Source organism: Salvelinus namaycush, unplaced genomic scaffold (assembly GCF_016432855.1).
Source record: "Salvelinus namaycush isolate Seneca unplaced genomic scaffold, SaNama_1.0 Scaffold412, whole genome shotgun sequence".
NCBI classification, from domain to species: domain Eukaryota; kingdom Metazoa; phylum Chordata; class Actinopteri; order Salmoniformes; family Salmonidae; genus Salvelinus; species Salvelinus namaycush.
The window spans coordinates 80,867-104,614 of NW_024061101.1; the positions used below are offsets into that span (position 1 = coordinate 80,867).

At 47.6% G+C, this 23,748-nt stretch overlaps 1 protein-coding gene across 1 annotated transcript; it reads right to left on the reverse strand.

The window, feature by feature from the left end:
• Nucleotides 1-448: 448 nt before the first annotated feature.
• mrpl2 (mitochondrial ribosomal protein L2) lies at nt 449-22,359 on the reverse strand. Its single transcript, XM_038986125.1, has 10 exons — nt 22,257-22,359; nt 14,914-15,008; nt 10,306-10,489; nt 10,030-10,171; nt 7,429-7,544; nt 4,201-4,311; nt 1,570-1,616; nt 1,197-1,244; nt 712-758; nt 449-467 (listed from the first exon to the last, which is right to left on the reverse strand). Exons 2-10 carry the CDS (start codon nt 14,983-14,985, stop codon nt 449-451), a joined length of 786 nt encoding a protein of 261 aa, XP_038842053.1. The 5' UTR covers nt 14,986-15,008; nt 22,257-22,359.
• Between the last annotated feature and the right edge of the window lie 1,389 nt (nt 22,360-23,748).

Here is a 23,748-nt window from a genome sequence, read left to right on the forward strand (position 1 = left end):
TAATCCCGCCCCCCCCCACCGAAAGAAAAAGTCCGCCCCCCCCCCATCACCCCCCGACTGCTCCCCCACAAAGGACCTGCAGCCCGGATAGGGATCAGGGTTAGAGACAGTGGTAAAGGTTACCGCAGCCCGGATAGGGATCAGGGGTTAGAGGACAGTGGTAAAGGTTACCTGCAGCCCGGATAGGGATCAGGGGTTAGGGGACAGTGGTAAAGGTTACCTGCAGCCCTGATAGGGATCAGGGGTTAGAGGACAGTGGTAAAGGTTACCTGCAGCACGGATAGGGATCAGGGGTTAGGGGACAGTGGTAAAGGTTACCTGCAGCCCGAAGAGGGATCAGGTGTAGAGGACAGTGGTAAAGGTTACCTGCAGCCCAGATAGGGATCAGGGGTTAGAGGACAGTGGTAAAGGTTACCTGCAGCACGGATAAGGATCAGGGGTTTAGAGGTCAGTGGTAAAGGTTATACCTGCAGACGGATAGGGATCAGGGGTTAGGGGACAGTGGTAAAGGTTACCTGCAGCCCGGAGAGGGATCAGGGGTTAGAGGACAGTGGTAAAGTTTACCTGCAGCCCAGATAGGGATCAGGGGTTAGAGGACAGTCGTAAAGGTTACCTGCAGCCCAGATAGGGATCAGGGGTTAGAGGACAGTGGTAAAGGTTACCTGCAGCCCAGATAGGGATCAGGGGTTAGGGGACATGTGTAAAGGTTACCTGCAGCCCAGATAGGGATCAGGGTTAGGGGACAGTGTAAAGGTTACCTGCAGCACGGATAGGGATCAGGGGTTAGGGGACAGTGGTAAAGGTTACCTGCAGCCCGGATAGGGATCAGGGGTTAGAGGACAGTGGTAAAGGTTACCTGCAGCCCAGATAGGGATCAGGGGTTAGAGGACAGTGGTAAAGGTTACCTGCAGCACGGATAAGGATCAGGGGTTAGAGGTCAGTGGTAAAGGTTACCTGCAGCACGGATAGGGATCAGGGGTTAGGGGACAGTGGTAAAGGTTACCTGCAGCCCGGAGAGGGATCAGGGGTTAGAGGACAGTGGTAAAGTTTACCTGCAGCCCAGATAGGGATCAGGGGTTAGAGGACAGTCGTAAAGGTTACCTGCAGCCCAGATAGGGATCAGGGTTAGAGGACAGTGGTAAAGGTTACCTGCAGCCCAGATAGGGATCAGGGTTAGGGGACAGTGGTAAAGGTACCTGCAGCCAGATAGGGATCAGGGTTAGGGGGACAGTGGTAAAGGTTACCTGCAGCACGGATAGGGATCAGGGGTTAGGGGACAGTGGTAAAGGTTACCTGCAGCCCGGATAGGGATCAGGGTTAGAGGACAGTGGTAAAGGTTACCTGCAGCACGTATAGGGATCAGGGGTTAGAGGACAGTGGTAAAGGTTACCTGCAGCCCGGATAGGGATCAGGGGTTAGGGACAGTGGTAAAGGTTACCTGCAGCACGGATAGGGATAGGGTTAGACAGTGGTATAGGTACCTGCAGCAGGATAGGGATCAGGGAGGACAGTGGTAAAGGTTACCTGCAGCCCAGATAGATCAGGGTTAGGGACAGTGGTAAAGGTTACCTGCAGCACGGATAGGATCAGGGTTAGGGGACAGTGGTAAAGGTTACCTGCAGCACGGATAGGGATCAGGGGTTAGGGGACAGTGGTAAAGGTTACCTGCAGCACGGATAGGGATCAGGGGTTAGAGGACAGTGGTAAAGGTTACCTGCAGCACGGATAAGGATCAGGGGTTAGAGGACAGTGGTAAAGGTTACCTGCAGCACGGATAGGGATCAGGGTTAGAGGACAGTGGTAAAGGTTACCTGCAGCCCGGATAGGGATCAGGGGTTAGGGACAGTGGTAAGGTTACCTGCAGCCCGGATAGGGATCAGGGGTTAGGGGACAGTGGTAAAGGTTACCTGCAGCCCAGATAGGGATCAGGGGTTAGAGGACAGTGGTAAAGGTTACCTGCAGCCCAGATAGGGATCAGGGGTTAGAGGACAGTGGTAAAGGTTACCTGCAGCCCGGATAGGGATCAGGGGTTAGAGGACAGTGGTAAAGGTTACCTGCAGCACGGATAAGGATCAGGGGTTAGAGGACAGTGGTAAAGGTTACCTGCAGCCCGGATAGGGATCAGGGGTTAGAGGACAGTGGTAAAGGTTACCTGCAGCCCGGATAGGGATCAGGGGTTAGAGGACAGTGGTAAAGGTTACCTGCAGCCCGGATAGGGATCAGGGTTAGAGGACAGTGGTAAAGGTTACCTGCAGCCGGATAGGGATCAGGGGTTAGAGGACAGTGGTAAAGGTTACTGCAGCCCGGATAGGGATCAGGGGTTAGGGGACAGTGGTAAAGGTTACCTGCAGCCCAGATAGGGATCAGGGGTTAGAGGACAGTGGTAAAGGTTACCTGCAGCACAGATAGGGATCAGGGGTTAGGGGACAGTGGTAAAGGTTACCTGCAGCCCGAAGAGGGATCAGGGGTTAGAGGACAGTGGTAAAGGTTACCTGCAGCCCAGATAGGGATCAGGGGTTAGAGGACAGTGGTAAAGGTTACCTGCAGCACGGATAAGGATCAGGGGTTAGAGGTCAGTGGTAAAGGTTACCTGCAGCACGGATAGGGATCAGGGGTTAGGGGACAGTGGTAAAGGTTACCTGCAGCCGGAGAGGGATCAGGGTTAGAGGACAGTGGTAAAGTTTACCTGGCGCCAGATAGGGATCAGGGGTTAGAGGACAGTGGTAAAGGTTACCTGCAGCCCAGATAGGGATCAGGGGTTAGGGGACAGTGGTAAAGGTTACCTGCAGCCCAGATAGGGATCAGGGGTTAGGGGACAGTGGTAAAGGTTACCTGCAGCACGGATAGGGATCAGGGGTTAGGGGACAGTGGTAAAGGTTACCTGCAGCCCGGATAGGGATCAGGGGTTAGAGGACAGTGGTAAAGGTTACCTGCAGCACGTATAGGGATCAGGGGTTAGAGGACAGTGGTAAAGGTTACCTGCAGCCCGGATAGGGATCAGGGGTTAGGGGACAGTGGTAAAGGTTACCTGCAGCCCGGATAGGGATCAGGGGTTAGGGGACAGTGGTAAAGGTTACCTGCAGCCCGGATAGGGATCAGGGTTAGAGGACAGTGGTAAAGGTTACCTGCAGCACGTATAGGGATCAGGGGTTAGAGGACAGTGGTAAAGGTTTACCTGCAGCCCAGATATGGATCAGGGGTTAGAGGGACAGTGGTAAAGGTTACCGCAGCACGGATAGGATCAGGGTTAGAGGACAGTGGTAAAGGTTACCTGCAGCCCAGATAGGGATCAGGGGTTAGAGGACAGTGGTAAAGGTTACCTGCAGCACGTATAGGGATCAGGGGTTAGGGGACAGTGGTAAAGGTTACCTGCAGCACGTATAGGGATCAGGGTTAGAGGACAGTGGTAAAGGTTACCTGCAGCCCAGATAGGGATCAGGGGTTAGAGGACAGTGGTAAAGGTTACCTGCAGCACGGATAGGGATCAGGGTTAGAGGACAGTGGTAAAGGTTACCTGCAGCACGGATAGGGATCAGGGTTAGAGGACAGTGGTAAAGGTTACCTGCAGCACGAATAGGGATCAGGGTTAGAGGACAGTGGTAAAGGTTACCTGCAGCACGGATAGGGATCAGGAGTTAGGGGACAGTGGTAAAGGTTACCTGCAGCACGGATAGGGATCAGGGGTTAGAGGACAGTGGTAAAGGTTACCTGCAGCACGGATAGGGATCAGGGGTTAGGGGACAGTGGTAAAGGTTACCTGCAGCCCAGATAGGGATCAGGGTTAGAGGACAGTGGTAAAGGTTACCTGCAGCACGGATAGGGATCAGGGGTTAGAGGACAGTGGTAAAGGTTACCTGCAGCACGTATAGGGATCAGGGGTTAGAGGACAGTGGTAAAGGTTACCTGCAGCCCGGATAGGGATCAGGGTTAGAGGACAGTGGTAAAGGTTACCTGCAGCACGGATAGGGATCAGGGGTTAGGGGACAGTGGTAAAGGTTACCTGCAGCCCGGATAGGATCAGGGGTTAGAGGACAGTGGTAAGGTTACCTGCAGCACGGATAGGGATCAGGGGTTAGGGGACAGTGGTAAAGGTTACCTGCAGCCCGGATAGGGATCAGGGTTAGAGGACAGTGGTAAAGGTTACCTGCAGCACGTATAGGGATCAGGGGTTAGAGGTCAGTGGTTATGGGTAAAGGTTACCTGCAGCACGGATGTAGGTGGCTCCTTTCCCAGGATACAGTTCCAGGTTGTTGACCAGAGTTCCAACAGGAAGAGCTCCCAGGGGGAACGAGTCTCCTTCTTTAGCCGAAACTAGATGACATCATGACAGAAACATTAGAATATTATACAGACATACAATATACATTACAGACTGGAGACAACATACATTATAACAGACTTGAGAGAGCTCCAATATCTTGTGGAAAGGTGGGTTAGAAACAGCTCCATTATCTTGTGGAGAGGTGGGTTAGAAACAGCTCCATTATCTTGGAGAGGACACGTAGGTTAGAAACGGCTCCATTATCTTGTGGAGGACACATGGGTTAGAAACAGCTCCATTATCTTGTGGAGGCCACGTAAGTTAGAAACAGCTCCATTATCTTATGTGGACAGGTGGGTTAGAAACAGCTCCATTATCTTGGAGGACACGTAGGTTAGAAACAGCTCCATAATCTTGAGGACAGGTGGGTTAGAAACAGCTCCATTATCTTGTGGAGAGGACACGTAGGTTAGAAACAGCTCCATTATCTTGAGGACAGGTGGGTTAGAAACAGCTCCATTATCTTGAGGACAAGGTGGGTTAGAAACAGCTCCATTATCTTGTGGAGAGGACAGGTGGGTTAGAAACAGCTCCATTATCTTGTGGAGGACACGTAAGTTAGAAACAGCTCCTTTATCTTATGTGGACAGGTGGGTTAGAAACAGCTCCATTATCTTGTGGAGGACACGTAAGTTAGAAACAGCTCCATTATCTTGTGGAGAGGACAGGTGGGTTAGAAACAGCTCCATTATCTTGTGGAGGACACGTAAGTTAGAAACAGCTCCATTATCTTGTGGAGAGGACAGGTGGGTTAGAAACAGCTCCATTATCTTATGTGGACAGGTGGGTTAGAAACAGCTCCATTATCTTGTGGAGAGGACAGGTGGGTTAGAAACAGCTCCATTATCTTGTGGAGAGGACAGGTGGGTTAGAAACAGCTCCATTATCTTGGAGAGGACACGTAGGTTAGAAACAGCTCCATTATCTTGAGGACATGTGGGTTAGAAACAGCTCCATTATCTTGAGGACAGGTGGGTTAGAAACAGCGCCATTATCTTGTGGAGAGGACAGGTGGGTTAGAAACAGCTCCATTATCTTGTGGAGAGGACAGGTGGGTTAGAAACAGCTCCATTATTTTGTGGAGAGGACAGGTGGGTTAGAAACAGCTCCATTATCTTGTGGAGAGGTGGGTTAGAAACAGCTCCATTATCTTGTGGAGAGGACAGGTGGGTTAGAAACAGCTCCATTATCTTGTGGAGAGGTGGGTTAGAAACAGCTCCATTATCTTGGAGATGACAGGTGGGTTAGAAACAGCTCCATTATCTTGTGGAGAGGACAGGTGGGTTAGAAACAGCTCCATTATCTTGTGGAGAGGACAGGTGGGTTAGAAACAGCTCCATTATCTTGAGGACAGGTGGGTTAGAAACAGCTCCATTATCTTGAGGACAGGTGGGTTAGAAACAGCTCCATTATCTTGTGGAGAGGACATGTGGGTTAGAAACAGCTCCATTATCTTGTGGAGGACACGTAAGTTAGAAACAGCTCCATTATCTTATGTGGACAGGTGGGTTAGAAACAGCTCCATTATCTTGTGGAGGACACGTAAGTTAGAAACAGCTCCATTATCTTGTGGAGAGGACACGTAGGTTAGAAACTGCTCCATTATCTTGTGGAGAGGACACGTAGGTTAGAAACAGCTCCATTATCTTGAGGACAGGTGGGTTAGAAACAGCTCCATTATCTTGTGGAGAGGACATGTGGGTTAGAAACAGCTCCATTATCTTGAGGAGAGGGGTTAGAAACAGCTCCATTATCTTGTGGAGAGGACAGGTGGGTTAGAAACAGCTCCATTATCTTGAGGACAGGTGGGTTAGAAACAGCTCCATTATCTTGAGGACAGGTGGGTTAGAAACAGCTCCATTATCTTGAGGACAGGTGGGTTAGAAACAGCTCCATTATCTTGAGGACAGGTGGGTTAGAAACAGCTCCATTATCTTGTGGAGGACAGGTGGGTTAGAAACAGCTCCATTATCTTGTGGAGGACAGGTGGGTTAGAAACAGCTCCATTATCTTGTGGAGAGGACACGTAGGTTAGAAACCGCTCCATTATCTTGTGGAGAGGACACGTAGGTTAGAAACAGCTCCATTATCTTGAGGACAGGTGGGTTAGAAACAGCTCCATTATCTTGTGGAGAGGACATGTGGGTTAGAAACAGCTCCATTATCTTGTGGAGAGGACATGTGGGTTAGAAACAGCTCCATTATCTTGTGGAGAGGACAGGTGGGTAAGAAACAGCTCCATTATCTTGTGGAGAGGACAGGTGGGTTAGAAACAGCTCCATTATCTTGTGGAGAGGACAGGTGGGTTAGAAACAGCTCCATTATCTTGTGGAGAGGACAGGTGGGTTAGAAACGGCTCCATTATCTTGTGGAGAGGACAGGAGGGTTAGAAACAGCTCCATTATCTTGTGGAGAGGACAGGTGGGTTCGAAACAGCTTCATTATCTTGTGGAGAGGACAGGTGGGTTCGAAACAGCTCCATTATCTTGTGGAGAGGACAGGTGGGTTAGAAACAGCTCCATTATCTTTTGGAGAGGACACGTAGGTTAGAAACAGCTCCATTATCTTATGTGGACAGGTGGGTTAGAAACAGCTCCATTATCTTGTGGAGAGGACAGGTGGGTTAGAAACGGCTCCATTATCTTGTGGAGAGGACAGGAGGGTTAGAAACAGCTCCATTATCTTGTGGAGAGGACAGAAGGGTTCGAAACAGCTCCATTATCTTGTGGAGAGGACAGTTGGGTTAGAAACGGCTCCATTATCTTGTGGAGAGGACAGGTGGGTTAGAAACGGCTCCATTATCTTGTGGAGAGGACAGGTGGGTTAGAAACAGCTCCATTATCTTATGTGGAGAGGACAGGTGGGTTAGAAACAGCTCCATTATCTTGTGGAGAGGACAGGTGGGTTAGAAACAGCTCCATTATCTTGGAGAGGACACGTAGGTTAGAAACAGCTCCATTATCTTGTGGAGAGAATCTGTAACTATTCTCCCATTGTGTTCAGTCAACTTACCTGGTAAATGAAGGATAAAATGAAAATAGAAAAAGCCAGGAGGTTTGACTGAAGCTTCCACACAGTGCAGCAGCTAGGGTTTGGTGAGGTCTTACCTGCCATGCGGCCGATAGTCCCAGAGGTTTTAATGAGGTCTCCAACTTGCATGTTCTCTGTAGCAATAATCCAACGCTTCCTCTTGCCTCCTGCCACCAGAGCTATTTCTGCAGATCTGTTACGAAACACCAATAGATATCACTTAGACAGCGAACGTCTTCTAGATTCACATAGAAAAAGACCAGTAGATACACTACCGGTCAAAAGTTTTAGAACACCTACTCATTCAAGGGTTTTTCTTTATTTTTACTAAACTAAACAAAACATCTCACTGTCAACTGTGTTTATTTTCAGCAAACTTAACATGTGTACATAGTTGTTCAGCAAACTTAACATGTGTACATAGTTGTTCAGCAAACTTAACATGTGTACATAGTTGTTCAGCAAACTTTACATGTGTACATAGTTGTTCAGCAAACTTTACATGTGTACATAGTTGTTCAGCAAATTTACATGTGTACATAGTTGTTCAGCAAACTTTACATGTGTACATAGTTGTATCAGCAAACTTACATTGTACATAGTTGTTCTCAGCAAACTTACATGTGTACATAGTTGTTCAGCAAACTTTACATGTGTACATAGTTGTTCAGCAAACTTTACATGTGTACATAGTTGTTCAGCAAACTTTACATGTGTACATAGTTGTTCAGCAAACTTTACATGTGTACATAGTTGTTCAGCAAACTTTACATGTGTAAATAGTTGTATGAACAAGATTCAACAACTGAGACAAACTGAACAAGTTCCACAGACATGTGACTAACAGAAATTGAATAATGTGTCCCTGAACAAAGGATCTGGGGGGGTCAAAATCTTCTGATAGGCTAATTGACATAATTTTTGTCAATTGGAGGTGTACCTGTGGATGTTTTTCAAGGCCTACCTTCAAACTCAGTGCCTCCTTGCTTGACATCATGGGAAAATCAAAAGAAATCAGTCAAGACCTCTGAATTTTTTTTTATACCTCCACAAGTCTTGTTCATCCTTGGGAGCAATTCCCAAATGCCTGAAGGTACCACGTTCATCTGTACAAACAATAGTACGCAAGTATAAACCCCATGGGACCACGCAGCCGTCATACCGCTCAGGAAGGAGACGCGATCTGTCTCCTAGAGATGAATGTACTGTGGTGCCAAAAGAGCAAATCAATCCCAGAACAGCAAAAGGACCTTGTACAGACAAGTATCTATATCCACAGTAAAACGAGTCCTATATCGACATAACCTGAAAGGCCGCTCAGCAAGGAAGAAGCCGCTGCTCCAAAAAGGTATAAAAAAGCCAGACTACGGCTGCAAAGGCAGCAGCTACTCTTCCTACTTGAACATTTTTCACTTTGCTCCTTCATTTTTGTTTTATTTAGGAGCACATGTACTCCTTGGGAAAAAAGTTAGAGTAGAGCCCTGCAACAGGGTAGGGCGGGGGCGCCGCCGACAACAGGGTAGGGCGGGGGCGCCGCCGACAACAGGGTAGGGCGGGGGCGCCGCCGACAACAGGGTAGGGCGGGGGCGCCGCCGACAACAGGGTAGGGCGGGGGCGCCGCCGACAACAGGGTAGGGCGGGGGCGCCGCCGACAACAGGGTAGGGCGGGGGCGCCGCCGACAACAGGGTATGGATCCCCATTAGTTCCTGTCAAGGCAGCAGCTGCTCTTCCTGGGGTTTATATATACAAGTAGTGATGAAGTCAATCTCTTCTCCACTTTGAGGCAGGAGAGATTGACATGCATATTATTAATATTTTCTCTTTGTGTACATCCAAGGGCCAGCCAGGCTGCCCTGTTCTGAACCAATTGCAGTTTTCCTAAGTCCCTATTTGTGGCACCTGACCACACGACTGAACAGTCGTCCATGTGCGACAACACTAGGACCTGTAGCACCTGCCTTGTTGATAGTGCCAACAGGGGTAGGGCGGGGGCCGCCAACAGGGGTAGGGCGGGGGCCGCCAACAGGGGTAAGGCGGGGGCCGCCAACAGGGGTAAGGCGGGGGCCGCCAACAGGGGTAAGGCGGGGGCCGCCAACAGGGGTAGGGCGGGGGCCGCCAACAGGGGTAGGGCGGGGGCCGCCAACAGGGGTAGGGCGGGGGCCGCCAACAGGGGTAAGGCGGGGGCCGCCAACAGGGGTAAGGCGGGGGCCGCCAACAGGGGTAAGGCGGGGGCCGCCAACAGGGGTAAGGCGGGGGCCGCCAACAGGGGTAGGGCGGGGGCCGCCAACAGGGGTAGGGCGGGGGCCGCCAACAGGGGTAAGGCGGGGGCCGCCAACAGGGGTAAGGCGGGGGCCGCCAACAGGGGTAAGGCGGGGGCCGCCAACAGGGGTAGGGCGGGGGCCGCCAACAGGGGTAAGGCGGGGGCCGCCAACAGGGGTAAGGCGGGGGCCGCCAACAGGGGTAAGGCGGGGGCCGCCAACAGGGGTAGGGCGGGGGCCGCCAACAGGGGTAGGGCGGGGGCCGCCAACAGGGGTAGGGCGGGGGCCGCCAACAGGGGTAGGGCGGGGGCCGCCAACAGGGGTAGGGCGGGGGCCGCCAACAGGGGTAGGGCGGGGGCCGCCAACAGGGGTAAGGTGGGGGCCGCCAACAGGGGTAAGGTTAAGAGTAATTCTCATACCTGCAGGGGTCATACCGAACCTCCATCACCCTCTCCTCGAAGGTCTGCTCCTCTCTGCCTGGTTCATAGCGGAGACGCTGGAAGTCAATCCAACGGTATCTCTGTTTATGGCCTCCTCCAATACCATGTGTACGAACCCTCCCTGTAGGTTAGGAGGGAAATATAGCTCAATCAATGGTATGTCTGTCCCAGTCAGTCTCACTGTCTGATGGTGTACTACGGGTAGGATGTAGGTAGGGGTTAGTCTGTCTGATGGTGTACTACGGATAGGGTTACCAGAGTGATCTCTGCCTCCAGTCTTCTTCATGCCTATAGGTCTAATGGTGTATTTCTCCCTCTGTTTCCATGCGTTTCTGTTCTGCTCCAGACAGGTTGTAGTCAGGAAGCCTCGCCACCCAGAGCAGGTTAGAGAGGGAAACATGGAGCTGGTCTGGGACCGGAGCACCGTATGTCCTGCTGTCTATGAACAACAAACACAGTGCATTTGGAAAGTATTCAGACCCCTGGACTTTTTCTACATTGTGTTACAGCCTAATAAAAAAAAAAAAAAATGAAAATAACATGTTTTTCATCAATCTACACAACCCATAATGACAAAGCAAAAACTGGTTTAGAAATGTTTGCAAAAAATAAAAATGCATAAAAAATAAAAAGAATACCTTTTTACATAAAAGTATTTCAGACCCTTTGCTATGAGACTCAAAATTGAGCTCAGGTGCATCCTTTTTCCATTGATAAACCTTGAGATGTTTCTACAACTTGGAGTCCACCTGTGGTCATTTCAACTGATTGGACATGATTTGGGAAGGCACACACCTGTTTATACAAGATCCCACACTTGACAGTGCATGTCAGAGCAAAAACCAAGCCATGAAGTCAAAGGAATTGTCCATAGAGCTCCGAGACAGGATTGAGTCGAGGCACAGATGTGGGGGAAGGGTACCAAAACATTTCTGCAGCATTGAAGGTCTAAGAACACAGTGGCCTCCATCATTCTTAAATGGAAGTTTGGAACCACCAAGGTTCTTCCTAGAGCTGGCCGCCCGGCCAAACTGAGCAATGAGGGGAGAAAGGCCTTCGTAAGGAGAACCCGATGGTCACCGACAGAGCTAAAGAGTTCCTCTGTGGAGATGGGAGAACCTTCCAGAAGGACAACCATCTCTGCAGCACTACACCAATCAGGCCTTTATGGTAGAGTGGCCAGACAGAAGCCACTCCTCAGTAAAAGCACATGATAGCCCGCTTGGAGTTTGTCAAAAGGCACCTAAAGACTCTCAGACCATGAGAAACAAGATTCTCTGGTCTGATGAAACCAAGATTTAACTCCTTGGCCTGAATACCAAGCGTCACGTCTGGAGGAAACCTGGCACCATCCCTACGATGAAGCATGGTGGTGGCAGCATCATGATGTGTGGATGTTTTACAGTGGCAGGGACTGGGAGAATAGTTTGGATCGAGGGAAAGATGAATGGAGCAAAGTACGAAGAGATCCTTGATGAAAACCGTCTCCAGAGCGCTCAGGACCTCAGACTGATGAGCCGGTTCACCTTCCAACAAGACAACGATCCTAAGCACACAGCCAAGACAACGCAGGAGTGGCTTTGGGACAAGTCTCTGTATGTCCTTGAGTTGCCCAACCAGAGACCAGACTTGAACCTGATCGAACCTATCTGGAGAGACCTGAAAATAGCTGAGAGAATCTGCAGAAAAGGGAGAAACTCCCCAATTACAGGTGTTCCAACCTTGTAGTGTCATACCCAAGGCTGTAAATTGCTGCCAAAGGTGCTTCAACAAATTACTGAGTAAAGGGTCTGAATACTTATGAACATGTAATGTGATATGTTTTTATTTGTAATACATCTGCAAAAATGTCTAAACCTGTTTTGGCTTTTTCATTATGTGGTATTGTGTGTAGATTGATGAGGGGGGGAAAAACACATTTTAGAATAAGGCTGTAATGTAAAAAAAAACAACAGAAACGGTCAAGGGGTCTGAATACTTTCCAAATTCACACACACACACACACACACAGTAACAGTCAACAGTTTGGACACACTCATTCAAGGATTCCTCTTTATTTTTTATTATTTTCTACATTGTAGAATAATAGTTAAGACAAACTATTAAATAACACATGAAATCATGTAGTAAGCAAAAATAAAGTGTTAAACACCTTTGCCCTGATGACAGCTCTACACTCCACCAACTTTCAGCTTTTCAAATCAAATTGTATTTGTCACATGCGCTTACAAGCTCTTAACCAACAGTCTTGAAGGAGTTCCCACATATGCTGAGCACTTGTTGGCTGCTTTACCTTCACTCTGCGGTCCAACTCATCCCAATTGGAGAAAAAAAAACAAGATGGCGTAGCAGTCGAACATGTGTTTTGTCTTGTCCGTGTAAATATTGTTTTTCCCTTGTTTTTTTTTCATATATGAACATATATATGAACATAAAGTGTATATATATATATATATATATATACACACACACACACATTTTAATATCACTTTCCATCTATGGACTGAATATACTCTCCTGCAACCCTTCCTCACCCAATGTGGTACGGATCTACTATTTTTTATACTTAAGAACCGGAACCCCCAACAAAAGCAAGCCAGCTAACTGGCTACGAGCTAGACAATACTGTGCAGCTGTATTCATTGACCTGGCCAAGGTTTCTGACTGTCAATCATAGAGTTCAGTGTGTCAAATCGGAGGGCCTGTTGTTCAAACCTCTGGCAGTCTCTAGGGGTGGAGGGCCTGTTGTCCGAACCTCTGGCAGTCTCTAGGGGTGGAGGGCCTGTTGTCCGAACCTCTGGCAGTCTCTAGGGGTGCCACAGGGTTCAATCCTTGGGCCGACTCTTTTCTCTGTATACATCAATGATGTCGCTCTTGCTGCTGGTGATTCTCTGATCCACCTCTACGCAGACGACACCATTCTGTATACGTCTGGCCTTCTTTGGACACTGTGTTAACTAACCTCCAGACCAGCTTCAATGCCATACAACTCTCCTTGTGTCCTCCAACTGCTCTTAAATGCAAGCAAAACTAAATGCATGCCCTTCAACCGTTCGCTGCCCACACCTACCCATCCGTGTCATTCTCAAAAGTTTTGGCCACGACCGTAAATCTACAGTTGAAGTAGGAAGTTAAATACACCTTAGCCAAATACATTTAAACTTAGTTTCACAGTTGCTGACATTTAATCCTAGTAAAAATGCCCTGTCTTAGGTCAGTTAGGATCACCACTTTATTTTTAAAATGTGAAAATGTCAGAATAATATTAGAGAGAATGATTTATTTCAGCTTTTATTTCTTTCATCACATCCCCAGTGGGTCATAAGTTTACATACACTAAATTAGCATATGGTAGCGTTGCCTTTAAAATTGTTTAACTTGGGTCAAACGTTTCACGTAGCCTTCCACAAGCTTCCCACAATAAGTTGGGTGAATTTTGTCCCTATCCTCCTGACAGAGCTGGTGTAACTGAGTTAGGTTTGTAGGCCTCCTTGCTCGCAAAACGCTTTTTCAGTTCTGCCCACAAATTTTCTATAGGAATGAGGTCAGGGCTTTGTGATGGCCACTCCAATACCTTGACTTTGTTGTCCTTAAGCCATTTTGTCACGACTTTGAAAGTGGAAGACCCATTTGTGACCAAGCATTAACTTCCTGACTGATGTCTTGAGATGTTGCTTCAATATATCCTCATAATTTCCCTCCTCATGAGGCCATCTATTTTGTGAAGTGCACCAGTCCCTCCTGCAGAAAAGCACCCTCACAACATGACACTGCCACCCCCATGCTTCACAGTTGGGATGGTGTTCTTGGGCTTGCAAGCCTCCCCCTTTTTCCTCCAAACACAATGATGGTCATTATGGTCAAACAGTTCTATTTTTGTTTCATCAGACCAGAGGACATTTCTACAAAAAGTACGATCTTTGTCCCCATGTGCAGTTGCAAAACGCAAAAAAGCTTTTTTATGGCGGTTTTATAGCAGTGGCTTCCTCCTTGCTGAGCGGCCTTTCAGGTTATGGATATAGGACTCGTTTTACTGTGGATATAGATACTTTTGTACCTGTTTCCTCCAGCATCTTCACAAGGTCATTTGCTGTTGTTCTGGGATTGATTTGCACTTTTTGCACCAAAGTACGGTATGAGGCCTGCGTGGTCCCATGGTGTTTATACTTGCGTACTATTGTTTGTACAGATGAACATGGTACCTTCAGGCGTTTGGAAATTGCTCCCAAGGACGAACCAGACTTGTGGAGGTCTACAATTTATTTCTGACGTCTTGACTGATTTCTTTTGATTTTCCCATGATGTCAAGCAAAGAGGCACTGAGTTTGAAGGTAGGCCTTGAAATACATCCACAGGTACACCTCCAATTAACTCAAATTATGTCAATTAGCCTATCAGAAGCTTCTAAAGCCATGACATCATTTTCTGGACTTTTCCAAGCTGTTTAAAGACACAGTCAACTTAGTGTATGTAAACTTCTGACCCACTGGAATTGTGATACAGTGAATTATAAGTGAAATAATCTGTCTGTAAACAACGGTTGGAAAAATTACTTGTGTCATACACAAAGTAGATGTCCTAACCGACTTGCCAAAACTATTATTTGTTAACAAGAAGTTTGTGGGGCGGTTGAAAGACAGGTTTTAATGACTCCAACCTAAGTGTATGTTAACTTCCGACTTCAACTGTATCTATCTGGCCTTAGTCCTGCCTGACCATGCTCTGTCCTGATGTCTAAACATTCATAGGAGTCAGCTGGTCAATACATATCGTGTATATAGCACAAAACAATACATAGCTATTACAGATATCCCCACTGTCTACCATGATGCTGTTTGATTAGATATGGAGACTAGAGCCTACCTGGGTTGGTAATAGAGCCGGCCAGGAGAGGGACAGCGAGCGCAGAGCTCGGGATAAAGATGCCACCGCCATGATGACAATCTCCAGAGGAAACCCTGGTGGATAAATTAATGAATAACATTCACTAAGGTCTGTCACATCATTAGATTGAATCCTAGACCGGGTTGAATGAATGAATAATGTCAGGTAGCTACACTGGCCTCGTCCTGGCAGTTCTGCCGCTCTAGGCGAGTCAAAGTAAAACATACTACCCCACAAAACTAGTGTAGCCTAGTGTCAGCCCACAATGCCTAGTGGTTAGAGGGGGTGGCAGGTAGCCTAGTGTCAGCCCACAATGCCTAGTGGTTAGAGGGGGTGGCAGGTAGCCTAGTGTCAGCCCACAATGCCTAGTGGTTAGAGGGGGTGGCAGGTAGCCTAGTGTCAGCCCACAATGCCTAGTGGTTAGAGGGGGTGGCAGGTAGCCTAGTGTCAGCCCACAATGCCTAGTGGTTAGAGGGGGTGGCAGGTAGCCTAGTGTCAGCCCACAATGCCTAGTGGTTAGAGGGGGTGGCAGGTAGCCTAGTGTCAGCCCACAATGCCTAGTGGTTAGAGGGGGTGTCAGGTAGCCTAGTGTCAGCCCACAATGCCTAGTGGTTAGAGGGGGTGGCAGGTAGCCTAGTGTCAGCCCACAATGCCTAGTGGTTAGAGGGGGTGTCAGGTAGCCTAGTGTCAGCCCACAATGCCTAGTGGTTAGAGGGGGTGGCAGGTAGCCTAGTGTCAGCCCACAATGCCTAGTGGTTAGAGGGGGTGTCAGGTAGCCTAGTGTCAGCCCACAATGCCTAGCGGTTAGAGGGGGTGGCAGGTAGCCTAGTGTCAGCCCACAATGCCTAGTGGTTAGAGGGGGTGGCAGGTAGCCTAGTGTCAGCCCACAATGCCTAGCGGTTAGAGGGGGTGGCAGGTAGCCTAGTGTCAGCCCACAATGCCTAGCGGTTAGAGGGGGTGGCAGGTAGCCTAGTGTCAGCCCACAATGCCTAGCGGTTAGAGGGGGTGGCAGGTAGCCTAGTGTCAGCCCACAATGCCTAGCGGTTAGAGGGGGTGGCAGGTAGCCTAGTGTCAGCCCACAATGCCTAGTGGTTAGAGGGGGTGGCAGGTAGCCTAGTGTCAGCCCACAATGCCTAGGGTTAGAGGGGGTGGCAGGTAGCCTAGTGTCAGCCCACAATGCCTAGCGGTTAGAGGGGGTGGCAGGTAGCCTAGTGTCAGCCCACAATGCCTAGTGGTTAGAGGGGGTGGCAGGTAGCCTAGTGTCAGCCCACAATGCCTAGCGGTTAGAGGGGGTGGCAGGTAGCCTAGTGTCAGCCCACAATGCCTAGTGGTTAGAGGGGGTGGCAGGTAGCCTAGTGTCAGCCCACAATGCCTAGTGGTTAGAGGGGGTGGCAGGTAGCCTAGTGTCAGCCCACAATGCCTAGTGGTTAGAGGGGGTGGCAGGTAGCCTAGTGTCAGCCCACAATGCCTAGCGGTTAGAGGGGGTGGCAGGTAGCCTAGTGTCAGCCCACAATGCCTAGCGGTTAGAGGGGGTGGCAGGTAGCCTAGTGTCAGCCCACAATGCCTAGCGGTTAGAGGGGGTGGCAGGTAGCCTAGTGTCAGCCCACAATGCCTAGCGGTTAGAGGGGGTGGCAGGTAGCCTAGTGTCAGCCCACAATGCCTAGCGGTTAGAGGGGGTGGCAGGTAGCCTAGTGTCAGCCCACAATGCCTAGCGGTTAGAGGGGGTGGCAGGTAGCCTAGTGTCAGCCCACAATGCCTAGCGGTTAGAGGGGGTGGCAGGTAGCCTAGTGTCAGCCCACAATGCCTAGCGGTTAGAGGGGGTGGCAGGTAGCCTAGTGTCAGCCCACAATGCCTAGCGGTTAGAGGGGGTGGCAGGTAGCCTAGTGTCAGCCCACAATGCCTAGCGGTTAGAGGGGGTGGCAGGTAGCCTAGTGTCAGCCCACAATGCCTAGCGGTTAGAGGGGGTGGCAGGTAGCCTAGTGTCAGCCCACAATGCCTAGCGGTTAGAGGGGGTGGCAGGTAGCCTAGTGTCAGCCCACAATGCCTAGCGGTTAGAGGGGGTGGCAGGTAGCCTAGTGTCAGCCCACAATGCCTAGCGGTTAGAGGGGGTGGCAGGTAGCCTAGTGTCAGCCCACAATGCCTAGCGGTTAGAGGGGGTGGCAGGTAGCCTAGTGTCAGCCCACAATGCCTAGCGGTTAGAGGGGGTGGCAGGTAGCCTAGTGTCAGCCCACAATGCCTAGCGGTTAGAGGGGGTGGCAGGTAGCCTAGTGTCAGCCCACAATGCCTAGCGGTTAGAGGGGGTGGCAGGTAGCCTAGTGTCAGCCCACAATGCCTAGCGGTTAGAGGGGGTGGCAGGTAGCCTAGTGTCAGCCCACAATGCCTAGCGGTTAGAGGGGGTGGCAGGTAGCCTAGTGTCAGCCCACAATGCCTAGCGGTTAGAGGGGGTGGCAGGTAGCCTAGTGTCAGCCCACAATGCCTAGCGGTTAGAGGGGGTGGCAGGTAGCCTAGTGTCAGCCCACAATGCCTAGTGGTTAGAGGGGGTGGCAGGTAGCCTAGTGTCAGCCCACAATGCCTAGTGGTTAGAGGGGGTGTCAGGTAGCCTAGTGTCAGCCCACAATGCCTAGTGGTTAGAGGGGGTGGCAGGTAGCCTAGTGTCAGCCCACAATGCCTAGCGGTTAGAGGGGGTGGCAGGTAGCCTAGTGTCAGCCCACAATGCCTAGTGGTTAGAGGGGGTGGCAGGTAGCCTAGTGTCAGCCCACAATGCCTAGTGGTTAGAGGGGGTGGCAGGTAGCCTAGTGTCAGCCCACAATGCCTAGCGGTTAGAGGGGGTGGCAGGTAGCCTAGTGTCAGCCCACAATGCCTAGTGGTTAGAGGGGGTGGCAGGTAGCCTAGTGTCAGCCCACAATGCCTAGTGGTTAGAGGGGGTGTCAGGTAGCCTAGTGTCAGCCCACAATGCCTAGTGGTTAGAGGGGGTGGCAGGTAGCCTAGTGTCAGCCCACAATGCCTAGCGGTTAGAGGGGGTGGCAGGTAGCCTAGTGTCAGCCCACAATGCCTAGTGGTTAGAGGGGGTGGCAGGTAGCCTAGTGTCAGCCCACAATGCCTAGTGGTTAGAGGGGGTGGCAGGTAGCCTAGTGTCAGCCCACAATGCCTAGTGGTTAGAGGGGGTGTCAGGTAGCCTAGTGTCAGCCCACAATGCCTAGTGGTTAGAGGGGGTGGCAGGTAGCCTAGTGTCAGCCCACAATGCCTAGCGGTTAGAGGGGGTGGCAGGTAGCCTAGTGTCAGCCCACAATGCCTAGTGGTTAGAGGGGGTGGCAGGTAGCCTAGTGTCAGCCCACAATGCCTAGTGGTTAGAGGGGGTGGCAGGTAGCCTAGTGTCAGCCCACAATGCCTAGCGGTTAGAGCGTTGGACAAGTAACCGAAAGGTTGCAAGATCGAAACCCCGAGCTGACAAGGTAAAAATCTGTCATTCTGCCCCTGAACAAGGCAGTTAACCCACTGTTCCTAGGCCGTCATTGAAAATAAGAAGTTGTTCTTAACTAACTTGCTTAGTAAAAAAAATATACCCATCGATGTGGTACCGTTTGTAAAACAGGCAGTTGCATCGTCTGTATTAGCCTGTAGTACTGATTCATGACAATAAAGCCCACGGAGAAGGAGGGAAACTTAGTAGCCTAATTCCATTAAATACTGTACATTTTATTTAGACTGTTTGTAGGATATGGTGTTTGTTAACATGTTTTGGGCATTTTCACACAGTTCTGAGCTATAGTTCGAATCAGAGTTTGATCATTTGTTATATTGTATTTTTTTCTCTCCATTTGGTCTGGTTGATTTCACATTTCCAAATGTTAAATTAATGTGTTCATGCTAGTCATTTGTTTATTGGAGAAAATGCTCACATTAAAACCATTTATGATTATCATTAAGCATCACTTGTGTCCCAATCTTTATATTACTTTCACTTATTTGATCGTCCAACAACATGCGGGAGGAAACAGCGCAATAAGATAAATATTTTGTGCCCAACTTTGGCAAAGTAGGCACTGCTTATCATGGGAGGCATCAGCGCTAAAGTAAATAGCCCATATACCACTAGGTCAGAGAAGTCTTCATTGTCTTTGGGCAGAATTGTGACGTGTTATGTGTTGGAGCCAGGGATGGGCGATATGGGCTAAAACTCATGTTGATTCTTTTCAAACTTATGGGCAATTCACAATATACATCTCCATTTTTTTTCTTAAATGTTCTCTAAATAAGCTGTTGTAGTAAAATGAATGGTCAAATACACTGCATTTAAACAGTCAGTAATAATATAATGAATTCAGAGCTTGGTTGAATATAAGTCTTCCACAACCATAAGAACCACTAATCATTTTATCAAAATAGTTGTACCTGCTTTTTCCCCCTCCAATAATCATTGATCTGGCTTTCAGCTCTATCTACAAAATATAACCTTTTTGTAACAAATGTAACCAGAACCATGCATAATGCACATGAACTAATAATGTAGCAGGCATTATAGAAAATGAACACCAGTCTCATAATCTCTAAAGCACAAGCCCACGTGCTAGTGAGTAGCCAGCTAATATTTATGTTTCAAGTTTAGCCAACTTGGATCTAGGTATAATTTCACCAGCTCTGAATACAGCGAACAAGACATAACAGTTGACTTGTTACGAACACACCCTTCTGTCCGTCTCCAACTGTTTGAACAGCATGCTAGTCTGTCCACTTTGTTCACATGTTGAAATCAAGTGGCTTACCTTATTTCTCAGAATGACAAGAGTTGCCAATTGCTTATATACTTGCTTTATGCGTATTGCACATTTATAAATCAGACTAAACAGCTAGCATAACAATATTTGACTAAATTGCTGCTAGCGATACATGGTAACATTACGTGCGCGTGACAAACTGAGCATTAATGTTCATTGGTACATACGTTTTAGTAGTGCCTGCTCGAAATTTGAGAAGTTGAAACAAACAGTGTATGGTTCAAAAGGCTAACTTATATTACAGCAAAATAATGTCTCCATATTACCAATTCTGTTGGACCAAACCTCAAATAGCGAGTTGAATCCGCTTGTCAGAGAGGAAGATCTCTCATCTTTGTTATTGTGAGTGGTAGGGGCAGGGTCTTGGGAGAAAGAGGCAAGAGAGGGTTTTGTCTGGCCAAAATAAGCCCAATGCGTTTCTATGCGCTATTTTAAATCTAAGCTTGTCGGCTGCATTCCCGCATTTGAGACAAAGACTCCCATTGCTACGACGGAGACATGACCATCTCATCACTATAAACAGATATCTAATGTAAATGGCAAGGTGCACAGAACAGAAGAAACAGATATCTAATGTAAATGGCAAGGTGCACAGAACAGAAGAAACAGATATCTAATGTAAATGGCAAGGTGCACAGAACAGAAGAAACAGATATCTAATGTAAATGGCAAGGTGCACAGAACAGAAGAAACAGATATCTAATGTAAATGGCAAGGTGCACAGAACAGAAGAAACAGATATCTAATGTAAATGGCAAGGTGCACAGAACAGAAGAAACAGATATCTAATGTAAATGGCAAGGTGCACAGAGCAGAAGAAACAGATATCTAATGTAAATGGCAAGGTGCACAGAACAGAAGAAACAGATATCTAATGTAAATGGCAAGGTGCACAGAACAGAAGAAACAGATATCTAATGTAAATGGCAAGGTGCACAGAACAGAAGAAACAGATATCTAATGTAAATGGCAAGGTGCACAGAACAGAAGAAACAGATATCTAATGTAAATGGCAAGGTGCACAGAACAGAAGAAACAGATACCTAATGTAAATGGCAAGGTGCACAGAACAGAAGAAACAGATATCTAATGTAAATGGCAAGGTGCACAGAACAGAAGAAACAGATATCTAATGTAAATGGCAAGGTGCACAGAACAGAAGAAACAGATATCTAATGTAAATGGCAAGGTGCACAGAACAGAAGAAACAGATACCTAATGTAAATGGCAAGGTGCACAGAACAGAAGAAACAGATACCTAATGTAAATGGCAAGGTGCACAGAACAGAAGAAACAGATATCTAATGTAAATGGCAAGGTGCACAGAACAGAAGAAACAGATACCTAATGTAAATGGCAAGGTGCACAGAACAGAAGAAACAGATATCTAATGTAAATGGCAAGGTGCACAGAACAGAAGAAACAGATACCTAATGTAAATGGCAAGGTGCACAGAACAGAAGAAACAGATACCTAATGTAAATGGCAAGGTGCACAGAACAGAAGAAACAGATATCTAATGTAAATGGCAAGGTGCACAGAACAGAAGAAACAGATATCTAATGTAAATGGCAAGGTGCACAGAACAGAAGAAACAGATACCTAATGTAAATGGCAAGGTGCACAGAACAGAAGGAGCGAACGAGACATGAGAACAAGCGGACATAAACTCTCATAAAAACAAATACAAAAAAAACTTCTGCAATACTGCCATTTGGAATATTGCGCAAAAACATTTGTTTTAATTCATTCGATATATCGCCCACCCCTAGTTGGAGGTGCGTCTTGGTCAGTTTAGCTCAGAAAACACCGAGCTCACTCTACTGCCCTCTAATCCTGCCTAATGGACGGTCCTGTAACTACAACAATCTCAGTTTATTCGGTTGAATGAATATGTTAGCTACCTACAACAATACCAGTCATTTATTCGGTTGAATGAATATGTTAGCTACCTACAACAATACCAGTCATGTTACTAGATTGAATGACTTACTCATGTGTCAGTAAAATAATCAGGTTGAATGACAGAGTAGCAACAAGCTGCTTATGGGCTAGAGAACACTGGGCTAGGGCCGATTTTGGGAAACCTTGCTGTAAATCACTAGCTAGTTAGCTTAGACACGGCTAGTTAGCTTAGACACGGCTAGTTAGCTTAGACACGGCTAGTTAGCTTAGACACGGCTAGTTAGCTAGCTAGCAAACTGATACGACGTTCTGTGCAGTAACCTACAGTATACATGTTCAACTCATAAACAAGCTATTCACGTTTAAACGATATATGTATCAAGTTATGTCTAGCTAATTTGATAAGTTATCGTAGCTAGCTAATAATGAACCAAATGGTTTGGCAGCTTGTGATAACGTCAGCTAGCTAACGTTGCCTTAGTGTGTGCGCATCTCGTAGCTAACGACGTTAGAACACTAGACAGAAATAGCACCACATAGTCCGTAACGTCGCTGTAAATACCACTACTCGTTTTGCATTCATTGCTGAAAGTCGTGAATTTCATGAGCTACATGTTGCAGTAATTTTAGCTACATAGCCACCTGAAGATATTTCGTGCCTCCACTCGATTCTGCTTGTCCTTCAGCTAACACGCCGGGTCGCACATAACTGACGTCCGAAGATTCATCTTCTTCTCCGGTCGTGTTCATTCTTCTTCTGCTTCGATGGGGTTTAATGGCGGTTGGCATTCAATGTTAATGGTGCATTACCGCCACCAGCTGTACGGCATATTGAACGATCAAATACAAAATATATTGCGGGAAAGGGGTAAAAACGACAACATTCAAAATACAAAAATAGATATGTCAACAAATAAAACCCATCCCACTTCTTCAATTACAGTCCATTACACAGGCTCAGGGGCCTATGAGGGCGGAACATTCACCGACAGGATTTCTTGCACAGCCTTGGCTGTGAAATTACAAAGACCCAATGTATTGTGTCACTTTTATTGAAAATAAGAATAGAATATGTTTCTAAACACTTCTACATTAATGTGGATGGTACCACGATTAAGGATAATCCTGAATGAATTGTGAATAATGATGAATGAGAAAGTTGGTTGACAATGAACACCACAACAGCACAAGCGGAGAAGACGTTGGAGAAAATTGGAATCATTGTGAATGCAGCTGAATAAAATAAAAGTATGCACTTTAAAGACCCAACAGGCTCTAACCAGAATAGGAAGAGGAGTGGGAGGCCCCGATGCACAACTGAGCAAGAGGACAAGTACATTAGAGTGTCTAGTTTGAGAAACAGATGCCTCACAAGTCCTCAACTGGCAGCTTCATTAAATAGTACCTGCAAAACACCAGTCTCAACGTCAACAGTGAAGAGGCGACTCCGGGATGCTGGCCTTCTAGGCAGAGTTCCTCTGTCCAGTGTCTGTGTTCTTTTGCCCATCTTAATCTTTTCTTTTTATTGGCCAGTCTGAGATATGTCTTTTTCTTTGCAACTCTGCCTAGAGGGCCAGCATCCCGGAGTCGCCGCTTCACTGTTGACGTTGAGACTGGTGTTTTGTGAGTACTATTAAATGAAGTTGCCAGTTTGCGCTGTTCTGTGAAGGGAGTAGTACACAACGTTGTACGAGATCTTCAGTTTCTTGGCAATTTATCGCATGGAATAGCCTTCGTTTCTCAGAACAAGAATAGACCGACGAGTTTCAGATTAAAGTTATTTGTTTCTGGCCATTTTGAGCATGTAATCGAACCCACAAATGCTGATTCTCCAGATACTCAACTAGTCTAAAGAAGGCCAGTTTATTGCTTCTTTAAATGAGAACAACAGTTTTCGAGCTGTGCTAACATAATTGCATAATTGCATAATGATCAATTAGCCTTTTAAAATGATGAACTTGGATTAGCTAACACAACGTGCCATTGGAACACAGGAGTGATGGTTGCTGATAATGGGCCTTTGTACGCCTATGTAGATATTCCATTAAAAATCAGCCATTTCCAGCTAAAATATTAATTTACAACATTAACAATGGCTACACTGTATTTCTGATCAATTTGATGATATTTTAAC

Coding starts and splice junctions, on each gene's coding strand:
- mrpl2 (XM_038986125.1), bottom strand. CDS start 14,985: ATGGCGGTGGCATCTTTATCCCGAGCTCTGCGCTCGCTGTCCCTCTCC. Junction 10,172..10,305: donor TGGAGGCAGAGATCACTCTG/GTAACCCTATCC, acceptor CCTAACCTACAG/GGAGGGTTCGTACACATGGT. Junction 759..1,196: donor TGATCCCTATCTGGCTGCAG/GTACCTTTACCA, acceptor TCCGTGCTGCAG/GTAACCTTTACACTGTCCCC.